This window comes from Macrobrachium rosenbergii, chromosome 6, assembly GCF_040412425.1.
Source record: "Macrobrachium rosenbergii isolate ZJJX-2024 chromosome 6, ASM4041242v1, whole genome shotgun sequence".
Taxonomy (NCBI): Eukaryota; Metazoa; Arthropoda; class Malacostraca; order Decapoda; family Palaemonidae; genus Macrobrachium; species Macrobrachium rosenbergii.
The window spans coordinates 42,778,633-42,792,068 of record NC_089746.1 but is presented as its reverse complement, the minus strand read 5'-3'; the positions used below and the strand labels follow the sequence as shown (position 1 = coordinate 42,792,068).

General features: G+C 35.4%; 1 protein-coding gene across 1 annotated transcript; it reads left to right on the top strand.

Annotated features, from left to right (window-relative positions):
* Positions 1–173: 173 nt before the first annotated feature.
* On the top strand, positions 174–11,624 carry mRpL41 (mitochondrial ribosomal protein L41). The gene is made up of 3 exons (XM_067105589.1): positions 174–424; positions 1,126–1,226; positions 11,319–11,624. The coding sequence occupies exons 1-3, from the start codon at positions 262–264 to the stop codon at positions 11,559–11,561; spliced, it is 507 nt and encodes a 168-aa protein (XP_066961690.1). The 5' UTR covers positions 174–261; the 3' UTR covers positions 11,562–11,624.
* Positions 11,625–13,436: the final 1,812 nt, after the last annotated feature.

Below are 13,436 nucleotides of genomic sequence, written 5' to 3'. Positions count from 1 at the left end.
CTCCCAACTGCTTTTAATTTCCAGCATTTTTATGGCTAGGGGTGTTGCAATATTATAAAACATTCTCGCAAGTGTTTCTGATTTCCGCAGTTTTTTGTGGATTGCTCTTAAAACCATTCTATACAGTTAGTTTTCATCTTCATTCACCAAGTTCACAGTTCCAGCTGACTCGCGGTGCTTGAAAAGGAAGGCAGAAGAAGCATCAAAACAAGGTATCGTCTGGCCGTTTCCTTACAAAACAAACAAAAATACAAATCCGTAATGATTTCCTTGTGTTATTTGCAATGCCGTACGTTGACTACCACCTCAGTAGCATACGGCAAGAGAAATTTTAGAAAGTTTTTGACTTACGGCAAAAGAGGATCGAAGGCATTTAAAGAGTACCTGAAGAAGACGGATGACCCAGACCTTGTACAGCTGAAGGGTAAATAAACTAGCCTAGGCCATTTACCATTTTCTTTCGTTATCATAGGAATTCTATGTGAATATAATAGGCGGTATGGTTGGGGATAACCCCTAAGGCTGATTTAATGGTGAAATTTCAGTTCTGCATTATCACAGGAATTCTTTGTGAATATAATAGGCGGTATGCTTGGGGATAACCCCTAAGGCGTATTTAATGGTGAAATTTTAGTTCTGCACATTTCGTCGGGAGTTGTGAGGCATTTAGGCTACCTAGAAATGTACACCATCCTAGCTTACACCATCTTATGCTAGCACCTAACCTGCTGTAGGTTTCAGATAATTTATTCTCTCTTACTTGCTTTTGGTGAATCTTGCATGGGCATAAAATTTTAACAGTCAAGCCATGTGAAAATTCTTTTTTTTTTTTTTTTTTTTTTGTCAGACATGACCAGTAAGGAAAAACAGGATAGGGACACTTACCAAAGGCAGCTTACAGTAAAATTTATTTAATGTATCATTAGCATAACTGCACAAGAAACTGATACTAGGATAACATTTTCAGATGCTCATCATGAAAATACCTTTGTTCCCCAGGGGGATACAAACCTAACTTTTCATAAATGCTATGATTGTGTATACATTAGTGGGAGTGTAGGCTATTTAAAATCTTAGCTCCATTGACATGTAAGAACAATTATTTCTTTATTCTCTCTATTTCAGAACGAGGTGTCCGACCAACTGGCTTGACAGAAGGCAAAAAATTTGCTTTCGTTCCGGAAATGGTCCCTGAAATTATAGTGCCTGATCTCGATGGCTTCCAGGTAACCAAATAGGAATATTTTCCCTTTTATTGGTAACAGCAGTTTTAAAAAAATTTACAGTAATTGTCATGGATAAAGGAAATGTAATATTCATTTATTCTACTATGTTTTGAATACTGCTTACCTGGTTTGGTCTTAAGCAGCTCTGACTTGCATTCTAACTTAAAATCCCTGTTTAAATATTTTTGAAATCCTAGTGTTAATCCCTGCCAGTGTCATTTAATTAGCGCATTGTGCATGTTCTGTAAAAAATTTTCCTAATTTAAATTATCCTTTGCATTCAGATCTTTTCTCATTATACATGTCCATCACATAGCCTAGTTCTAGATATGCTATAATTCTTACAACTTTGCCTTTTCATTGTGAGATTCAATTCCACATAGTTTTCTCTAAGTTTTATTCCAACTATGATCAAATTATAAAATGGTCTTCCTAATCATATTGTTAAATCAATGGAACTTCAGGAGTTCATGGTACTTACAAATGCATTGTTTAATGACAAACCTCCCAATTTTCAATATTCACATTTGGGGAAATTCAGCACTGAATATGGCTTAATTAGACATACTCAGTGTTGAATTTCCCCAAATGTGAATAGTCAAAATTGGGAGTTGGAGAGATCCAGAAAATAAATAAGATGACATACAGGAATCTAAAGATGAAACTGGGAAAAACACAGTTGCACTAAGAAGTAATAGTTAAAGAGGGGCTGAACAGCAAGATTGAAGAAAGGAAGCTGAAATTGACGAAAAGTAAAAGGTGAAAAGTGGTTACAGCTAGGGGCCGAAGGGTTGCTGCAAACAGCCTTTACTGTGCAGCACGAGGTGGACTAGCAGCACTAACTCTCTACAGATGAATTAAGTTGATATAAACATCTCAATAAACGTGCTGAAGAGAAAGGCCTTTGCTTGCAGCCTGCTTCAGGAAGAGCATGTTCTTTGGGAAAATGGAGCTTTTTTATGCCCTTTGTTGTCTGTGTGACTCACTATGCCCTCTAGGACTGTGGAGCAATCTCCTTGAGGATATTGTACAAGTAGAACCTCAAAAAGTCAAGCAGAGATGTAATACTTTATTACCTGACAACCATTCACCTTGTACTTATGTATTTTTCCTCTTTCTGTATTTCCTATTATCTATTGTAATTTCTTTCAAATGAACACCATATTCTTTGGAAGCTTGGATTTCAAGTCAGTGGCCCCTGTAGGCTTGTTCCATGTGAATTGGGTTTATCTTTTGAATATATAAATTTTCATAAAATTTATTATTTGGATACTTACCAACTGTTACAGTTAGCTTACATCTCCACACTGATAGGCGAGTTGGCATTCAAACAAAAGATCAGATGACTGTTTAGTTCCCCTGTTCTCCAGTTGTGTTTCAAATGTTTAAGCTCTAACATCCAGTAAGCTTTACCAGGTGTAGTGTTGACCCTTCTATGTTGTATGTACATGTAACGACACCAGTCAAAATTCTTTGTTTCATGTTACATGACAGAGGGGGAAAAATGAAACCTGGATGTAGGTTTAAGAATAAAAATGGTCAACTCTTGGTTTCAGGATCCCTTTTACAGAACTTGGCGACATTGACGGTCCTGGATTTCTTACAAGTTTAATGAACATTAGCTGTAAATCATAATCTCTTATGCAGAAACTGTATTGTAATTGAGCCTGATTGTTCTGACAAAATCCCCAGTGAGGCCATGTTTCTTAACAAAGAAAGCCCTTACCACTTAGGAAGGTTCCTTCAGGGCTAAAATTCTTCAAGAAGCAAGTCCCTATTCATATTCAGACAGACAAGCCTGCAAATTCCAGGATCATCCCCACATCACTAGATAAGAATGAGGAGTTAAAGAAGTCAACTGAAAATCATATTGCACAGACACTGAGCCAGGTGAAACATACTGTCAAGAGTTGGCCAACTTAAACCAGTTGACTTAGAGGAAGATTTCTTGCTCCTAAAAATCAACCCCATCCACCTATGGGCAACAAATTCCCTGTGAATACAGCACCCAAACAAAGCACCTTGAACAGCAATGCCTCCTCTGTAAGTACACCTCGAAGGAACTTGGGTGATTGAGGATCTACTGGTATGAGAAAAATGCCTCCTGATCGTTCTTTTGGAAAGTCACTAAAACCATGCTGGAAAAACAAAAGCAAGGGGACAGACACGTAAAGTCATTCAGTCTCAATGTGTCCAACAATGGCTGCCAATCTCCAATTTCTTATGGAGCTAGGAAAAAGTCAAGAGGTAAAATCCCAGTGGATTACTGCCTAGTCCATTTCTTCTCTCTAATTACAACCTCCTACTAAAGAAAGAGACTTCTGCTGGAGAAGACAGAGGAACAGCTATAGGAGACTAAACCAGTGGAGGGTAACCTTATATGAATCATAACTCTCCCTCACTGCCTCCACCACGTAAGGTCTGCTCCCAAGTCTCTCCCATCATGCCAGGAGACTTGCAATTGGCCATCTACCAGAACCTGAGGGCTGAACTTACCCCCAAAAGGTATAAGACTTGCACCAATATATATACTCCCTTATCACCTTAACCTGTGCAGCATAAGCCTTTCCTACAGATAGGAGCATAAGTGTTCTCACTTCTTCCAAACCGAGCAATATATGCATGGTCCTTGTTAAATTCCCACTGGTGTCAAAAACCCTTAAAGCTGGTTCACAAACTTCCCATGCTGGTACCAAAAACACTAAGCTTTGGCCAAAAACACACTAAGCTGGACCCTCAACCTCTCTAAGCTGATGCAGAGAAGAGGCAAAATACTGGGCAAAAGTTCAATAAAAGATAAAAACTTTAATAATCTAAACTGCCTCCAAGTCAGCATGTCAGAAGCATTTGTCAGTCTTGAGTTAGTCTCTTAACAAGAAAGAGAAAAGAAAACCGAATTTTCTACCAAAGATGGTTTAAGCACCTGTATTACAAGAGTCAGTGCTCCACAACTCCTAAAACACCAGTGGCAGGCCTAAAGGGAGCTTTGTGCACCTGAGTACAAGAAAACTTACGAAATGCGCTCTAACTAAAGGAGAAAGCTTGGGTTCTCTTTCTCCAAAACACTCGAAGACAACCAAGACCTATTTTCTATGTGGTCTCTTTCCTCAACTAAATGAGGATACAGTGAGGCACAATGCTCCAGCAAATGCCAATCAAACCGAAGGAGGTCCTCTGATTCTAGATCTTCTGCCAGAGGGCAACAGGAGACAGCTGTCTCCCAGCAACAGGAGGAGACAGATGTCTCCTAGCGACAGGAGACGACAGCAGCCAAGCACCTGTATCACATCCACGACTCGATGAAAGATAGACAGGAAAATGCTTCATCGAAAGCCAGGAAAACACAGTCGAAGCGACTCAGCTGCGTGAAAGAAAATGAAGCACTAAAAGAAAATGGGAAAGTTAGGAGATGAGTTACAATGACCCTCCCACCTCATCCTAAGGCGAGTCAACAAACTTAAGAGCATTCCCATACAACATCCTTAGAAAGCTATATAGGTAAAATAATATCTGGCTTGGAAACAAAAGATACTGTAATCATGGTAGATTTGGAAAGAAAAACATTTATAGAGGAAGAAGTAAGAGATTTGCCAATAGCCGAAGAAAAGGCATGATACAGAACAAACAAGTGCATTTCAATGGAGAAAGAGGAATAGACTAGCAGACAAGGATTTAAAATGAATAAAAGATGAGGAGACTGGTTAGTCAAATGACTGAGTCAACATAACATCAGAATAAGTAAAACTAGATACAGACACATTATTTCTAAGAAAACTTTCTATACCTATATAATTAGTCCTATCGATGCTAACAACCTCATACTGGGTGTCAATGATGGCAGAAGTCACATACATAGTGAAGATTAACATTTACCAAAATTATCTTTCGGCTAACGCATTATACAAGACTAGGAACATGAAAAACGGAGAGACAGGTGATGGAGGACACAGAACCACATCGTCCCGAGAACCAACCCAGTTCCCTAGCAGCGTACTTCTTCCTCAAAATCCAATTGTTGCAGGGCAGTCCTAGGATTGGGCTACAGACTGGCAAGGGCACCGACACCTTACCTCTTATGAGGGAATGCAAAAATAATCACACAATGGGGAGACACGGAGCGGTTCCCTAACCAACTCGGATAAACCTTGTATTGACCAAATAAGGTTTATGTCCTGTTCTAAATTCTCAATTCGCTTTTCCTGAACCAAAAGGGAGTGGAAGGCGGAGCTAAAGAGGAAGCCTCAGTACTGACTAAAGCATTAAGAAATTTAAGCAGAAAGTCCTTCAAAATCCCTACTTCCTCACATCTATCCTGAAGATAACACTTAAAACCATTGCAGCCGGTGTAAACAGTGTATACAGTGGGTCCCCGGTAATTGTAGGGGTTAGAGACCACAACCACCTGCGTTAAGCAAAAATCCACAGTAAGTTGGAACACCCCTCTAAAAACACTTATAATAACTGCCTGCTTTAATACCGTATATGCCAGCGTATAAGGTGACCTTGAAAAAATCTCCCTCCAAAATGGGGGGTCATATCATCTTATATGACAAGTATAAAAAGGAAACCTTAAATCCTGCCGAGATTTTTAATGATAGGCTAACTTCTGAAGTGTCGATAGTTGTGTCAATAGTTGACTACAGTCACAACTATTGACACTGTAAACAAAACAACTGTAATAACGGTAAAAACCATAGGTAAATCAAGTGAATCACTAGTGACAACTATCAATACTGTAACAAAACAACTGTAATTACAGTAATTACCGTAGGTAATTGCCAGAATTAGACATTATCCAGAGTACCATTATCATAAGGCAATAATATTAGACAAATTTTTATTGATACTGTCACGAAGTGATCAAGTACCTAGTTATTACACAACTATTAAATCCAAAATTTTACCTCACTTCAGCCAGATACCTGAAACCTCAAAACAATATTACGACTGAACACTAAAGGTAACAGTGATCCCTTAAAACTTGTTTATCACTTGAAAAATCAATCTAAATTTATCAAGTTATGAGTGAGTTAATAACTGCTAAGCCATAAATATACTATAAGGGAAAGGGCATCTTTCCATCAAACAACTGTCATTGTTTCCCTGATCCTAATTCACTTCAAAAACATGAAGGAGAACATAACATGTTTATCACTTGCCTTGTGCATTCATAACTAACCATATTCACTGGTGTTCAAAATGAACACTGTGCTTTTAAAACTTTAAATACAAAAATTTATTTCTCTAAGTTCAAAACTTATTAGAGTCCACAATCTCAAAAAAATTTACTATTACTTGAAAACAACGTAAGATTTAATTAATTCTTAAACAAGATTAATTCACAAAACTTTATATTTATCAATAATTTACGTTAACTAAGCAAAATTCAAACTATTAAGATTTACTCCAAATTTGAAAAAGAAATCTTAAAAAATGAAATCAACACAAGTTTTCAAAGAAATCTTAAGAAATGAAATCAACACAAGTATTCAATGTTAAATATCAACACATATAAAGTCCTAAATAAATCAATGTTAAATCACCAACACAAAATCTTGGGTAACACTGAAATTATAAACACAAGAACACATAAAAGAAATGTAAAGACAAGAACATGTAAAAATGCACAAAAAGTCTATCAACAATAATTTCACTAAAACAAAATCTTTTTAAAGATTATGTCCACTTTTTAAAAGATCACATTCACCTTTTTTACCATGGTAAAAAAATAAGTAAATGCCACTTTACCTTATACAAGTCTCTGCACACCACCACACAACTTCTTTTTCCTCAGTAAAAACACTTATACCTCAGGCCTGTTACAATATATTTTTTCTTATACTGTATCAGATTCTATCAAGGGAGCATTAAATATTAACAGTTCACAAAACTTAATGTTTGGGAGAGTGACCAAAATTTTACACTCTTCTATATGAAGAGGGGATGAGAGAAAGAGAGAGAGAGAAACCACCCTATCTTTACCAAATCTCTATCTGAACTGACTGGTATTCTACCAAAAATCTTCCATGAGGTTAAACCTCGGTTGCCAGTTAGGCATTTGAAGAAAGTGGTCACCCTGGAAGAAACAGGAATAAACTGAGTTTCTTTCTCAGCAATAAAATAAACAGAATTTCTTTCTTTACAATAGAATAAACAGAATATTTATTCTCTGGCTCAGAAAGCGACATAGGTCTGTACCCTTATCTGAGTGATTGACAGGTTCCTGTTTAAATGCTTATGTAAACACACAGGCCTCTGAACTGGCCCTGGATATCAAACCTGTCATCCCATCTCCACTTTAACTGATACATAAGTGGTTTCTAGGATCTCTCTCGCATACCCACATCCTGTCCACTCAAATAAAGCACAAGCAGCCAACCCTTTGTAAGACGACAAATAGCTTCTCATACAAGCACTATTACAGTTATTACAGTCCATATATGACAAACACAAAAGAAAAAAATATATAAGCATTGCACAAAAACACACATACTACAAAACCAACTCGTTATATTTCACAATACATAAGAAATATAGAAAATAACACATCAAAAATACAGAAAACATATTACTTTTATAGAACACACACATATCATAAGACATACCATTATAATACTTATTATACAATGCCCTTTTAACATTGGTAGATAATTTGAAGTTACCAAAAGGGTAAATCAGGGTAGTCTAACTTTCTTGTTTATGAAACATAGCTGTGTTTGTAGTTTCCAGTCGTGCTTGACTTACGAGCCTTGTTGTTTATTAAAGGCCAATATTTCCTTGGAATATTTTATAATCAAACTAAAGGGTTTTGTGATATTGATAGTTCCCCAGTTCTCCTTAATATTGGTGTGTTTCCCAATTTTAAAGGCATACATTCATGTGGATCTACTTCCAACAGGTATTACTCCACCAATAGTGATGTCACAGACGTTGAGCATTTGTCGTGATGTTTATATTTTTCCTAAGGGAATACAAAGTATATTTTTTGTAATGGTGGTGAGTTTTACCAAACATTTTAACATCTTGAAAATACTGATTTTACACATTTTTGGTACGATTAATTCCAATAATTGTTGATTTTATTTATGTAACAACTAACTTACATCAGCAGATAGTGTTATTTAATTTAATAAATTCGGGGTCGTCTTATACGGTGAACATACCTCTAAACCTACATTTTTACATGAAAAATGGGGGGTCGTCCTATACGTCAAGTCATCTTATACGCCGGCATATACAGTAGTTCAAACCCCAAAGATCCCCTCTAAAAATTATTATAACTGCCTATATTAATAGTTCAAACACAAAATATGCCTTAAACTATCATCCTGAAACCCTTAATATAATTTCAAAGTCATCTTACAACATTGTCCTTAAAAATATATGGCTTACAGCTACATGTGAAAACTAAGCTCAAGTCCCCCCTACATTCAAACACAGCCATTTTCTCTCATACAGTATTGAAGCTGTCCTGTTTTCTTTTTTCACATAGGGAAAACATTAGGAATTCACAAGCAGAGTTAAATACTTTAAATACTTTACAGTACTTAAATATTTAAATATGCACTGAAAAAGATACCAAATTATAAATGCAATCAACATTCATAAAATATTCTCTTGTGTATGTACAAGTTACAATGATTAACTAATTTTCAAATAATATTAAACACAGCAAAATATCACTAAAATGATAATTCACTTACAGAATCCATTTATACTGTAGAGTATTATGTTGATCTGTTATCATCGTAATATGTATGTATATTAAAAATCAATCATCCTGACATTTGTAATGTTTATGTTCTGAGAATCAGCTGATAGAGCCTGCTACCAAAAGAATTAGGAAAGTATTTTTTTGCTGCTAAAAGAAACCAATGTATTATTGGGATTATTATTTTTAATTTTGTACATAAAAGTTTATGATACATTAATTCAAATTTCATTGAGAGAGAGAGAGAGAGAGGAAAGGTGTTTTACAAATGAAATCTCAGCACAGCAGCTGGGGACGAGACTTGACAGAGTGGGGAGGAGGGTACAGTATAACCTTGTGTTGCTTACGTATGAAATTCGGATTTTAAATGTTTTTATGGTGATTAGAGATGAAACATCAACAGTGATAAAATATTCTCTTGTGTGCTGTTATAATATGTGTGATAATTATAGTCAACTAAACTTGTATGCTGTTATAATATGTGTGATAAAATATAGTCAACTAAACTTGTAACAAACAAGTAAAGTTGAGACAATGGTTAAATTTTAAAGAAAAAAGTATGGCTGATAATACATCAATTAAAACAATTACAAATGCTGGGACAAGGGTTTTTTATACATACAGTATTACGATGATAATACATCAATATAATACAGTATAAATGGATGCTAAAAGTGAAGTAACATTTTATTGATATTTTGCAAATTAGTATTAAAGGCAGGATTGTAATTTAGTATTTTATTGATATTTTGATTTTTACATTAATATTAATATTTGCAAATTAGTAAATCTTTTTTTATCATAAAAAATGTGTTTAGTCATGAAAATAAAATGAAAATACAATTAGTGAATATTGCTCTGCATAAAAATTTGCAAATTAGTGAATTTTCTGCGATATATTTGGAGATAGGTTCCACAGAAAAACCTGCGATTAACTGAAGCCGCAATTGCTGATCCGCGATCCAACGGGAACCCACTGTATCTCCTAAAAAATCAACATTCTGCTAACCCAGTAATCATTCCTACAGAATCTGACATTCTTAGCCTTGATTCAAGTGGAGGCATCCTAGGAAAAACGAATGTGCAGTACTGTGATAGCAAAAAGCCATGAAATACCAACAAGCCCCTATACACAATGGCAGCAAGGAGAATTCTCACAAGAGCTTAAACATTCGAAACACACCTGTTGGAGAACAGGTGAACTAGACAGTCATCCGGGCAGCCATTTGATCTTTTGTTTGAATGCCGACTCGCCTATCGGCACGGAGATGCAAGCTAACTTTAACAGTAGGTAAGAGTCATCCCAAATGAATAATCATATTAATAAGAATGATACTACCTATCCCAGGCCAGAGACTTGTGATGCTCTTGTGCTCTGCTACTCTTAACTACCCATAAGGTGTCTCATTTTAAACCATACAGTGACTTTTCTTCATAGAATTTTCCCTTGAAGTCTGAATGAGCAATTTGGAGGGTGCAAGGGGAGGCTTTTCAAAAAGTATGGAATTGGTCTACCAGGTTTTCAACCTTTGGCATATTTAACAACTGAAACAAGAAGCAGCTGCAGAGGATTCTTTACCTGACAACAGCTACAAGACTTTTGGGCAACCTGTCACTTTAGCATATGATGCCTTCCTTGCCAAAGGAAAGCTTCAAATGGATGGCAGAACTAGAGGCTGTTTAGATATCTGTACAAAACTACATTGCTAAAATAACAAACAACTGTCCAAGTAGGAGAGCTCATAAAAGTACTTTTCTTTTGTTTTTCAGATTGTGATGCACCTGATGTCATCTTTTTTAGTTTTTTGTAGCCTTTTATATTTTCAATCTGTATATTTCATGTTTTTATTTTTCCAGTAATAAAGCTGTCAGGTAGAAGGCAATGAGAATAACTTTAAAATTTATCTTCATTATTTAATTATATTTAAGCAGACCATCGTATTAATATTATCAAATCTTGTAGGCCTGGCCTGAAGCTTTATTTTGTATTCATATGCATTTATACTTAAATGTATATACTATATTTATGCACCTGATGTATCTTTATACATGGAAATATAATGTCAACAGTATATAATGATGTATATCTTTATACATGGAAATATTTGTCAACACAATATATAAAGACATTCAATCCTATCTGACAAATTATTGACAAATTAATGTACAGTTAACTAACAATTTTGTAGTAGTGCAGATTGAAAAAAGCTGTTGAATCTTACAAAAGTTCTTGGATAGTTTTACTAAGATTTGCCATTTGCTGATGGTTGAAATTAGGATAGTTAAATAGAAAGTGTTTTGCTACACTGAAGGATTGTATTAAATTTCTATACTCTATATTTGGTTAGTAAACTAATCTTTCCAAATTTTTTATTTTGCAGCTCAAACCTTATGTATCCTACCGGGTCCCAGAGGTCGTGCAAAGTGAATTCACGCCACAAGACCTGTTTTATGCTGTTTATAGTAAAAAAATTGCTGAAGATTTCAAAAGTGGAAAACTTGATGAAGATGGCAATTCCATTGAACCATCATATGAAGAACTACTAAGTGCAGAGGAGGCCAAAATTAAGGCTAATTCTGTTGGTGCAGATAAGTTCTCTGAAATCACTTGGGTGGAAAAATAGGAACAAAGTGCTGTGTAGCAGTTTGTCCTTGTATAGTATTGTACCAAATATATTCTATTTATATATGGCATTTTATTCATTCCTTTTTTCTTACAGTGTGAAATGAAGCTAAAAAGGTAATTGTAATACAATAGTACCCTTTCTTTAAAAAAAGATTGTAATAACTTTTCACTGGGTTTAAGGTAAGTTAATTCATATAAAGTGTAAAATAACTAAGCATTCACATTCAATACAGAGTATGTTTGCTGTTCATTTAATGGCTGGAGTTTATTAGGTAGATCAGATAACAAGGCACACTGAGAGGGAAAGAGCAAGATCCCAAAGCATGTCAGTATGGGGTGATGAACTGGGATGAAGAGCAGTTAGTCAAAACAGAAATAGAAATGAAAGTAGCAAGTAGCAGGACAGTGATCTAGTGTGGCCCAGAAAATCATGGAGAAAGGGAAACTACACGATGACTTGGAAAACAATAAGAATTTTGTAACTGGTGCACAAGATTGCATTAAAAATCTCTTTACTGTATCTAATTAAACAGATAATCAAGAAATCACATTTCACATTTAACTATATAAAATAAAAATGCAAAGCAAAAATATTTTTAATGCTCATCTACATTCCCTTTGTCATGGAAAACAGGGCCTATAATATGTAAAACATTTGAAATCTATCACGGTACTGAAAACAATTTATTAATGCTATTCACAGACAAGTTTCTGGGACCTTGGGAATACACTGTACTTGACTTCACATTCTTAGCATTACAAATATACAGAGAGCCAAATTCAAGGGGATGTGGAAGTAGAAAGTTTATAATGAATGGGAAAATAAGTCTAAATTATGTATATATTCAGACATCAAAAGAAAGAAAATAATACTCAGTCAAATACCTAAAAAATGAAAAAGAAAGAGGGTACTTACAAGCAACTGAAAGGATATCAAAACTAAGAGCTTGTATGACCGTAAGATAAATTTTCACCACAGGAGTTGCATAACTTGCTGTCTGACAGCTACCAAACCTGACTTTAGGTCAGTTAATGATGAGAGAAGAAACAAAGTATTAGCATCACTTCTTCACAACTTTAGACTTGCCAACTAGAGTAAGCTAGTGCTGTAAAAGTAATAAAGTACAAATATTTACAAGATAATCAGATAAAAGAGTATTCAGTATACAAAAAATTAAGCATATAACAAAAATTTATCTAACAGGTACAACCTGAAAAAACCCATGCAGAAAAGGTACATGCATATAATTAAAAGGCAATAAGCATATTAAAACAATGATGCAGGGTACACATCAGTTGCAAAGCACCTAATGTGTATGAAAACAAAGTGCTCTAGTATTATTCAAAACAACTGTTGATAGTGCAATGAAAATTATTTACCATAAAATGAATGCAATTACCCTGAAATGCAGATACCTGCCCCTAGAAAATAATGTGAATTATAGGTTCTTATGATGAAAATAGGGCAAAGTAGATGTGCCCATGAAGAACAATTCCTGTAATTCTCATTGCTGGGGCAAGAGACAGCTGGGACTCGCCCAACAACTCAGCACTTCTAAAAAAAAAATTACCGTACAGTTCCTTCACACATCTAGGCATTAATGCCTACGGAACCTATTTAAATAAGAAATTTGTTTGTTGTATGAATATACCGGTACTTCACTGCAGGGAAATGCAGTACCATATGCAACGGCTAACTGGTCAAAATCCTGTTGCCAGATCATGGCTCTGTTTCACCAGCCTGATTTTCATTTGCTAACATCTGAAGCCAGTTCAATCACCACACAGAAGCATAGGTTGGAAATACCAGTGCTTTGGTTCTGATGCATGAGACAGAGACAGTTTGTAAAAATCAGGTAGTCTTCCCACAAAA

Excerpts from the sequence above, each read along its gene's own strand:
- mRpL41 (XM_067105589.1), top strand. The coding sequence starts at position 262 with ATGATTTCCTTGTGTTATTTGCAATGCCGTACGTTGACTACCACCTCA. Across the intron at positions 425-1,125 it reads AGACCTTGTACAGCTGAAGG|AACGAGGTGTCCGACCAACT; the intron begins GTAAATAAACTA and ends TCTCTATTTCAG. Across the intron at positions 1,227-11,318 it reads CTGATCTCGATGGCTTCCAG|CTCAAACCTTATGTATCCTA; the intron begins GTAACCAAATAG and ends TTTATTTTGCAG.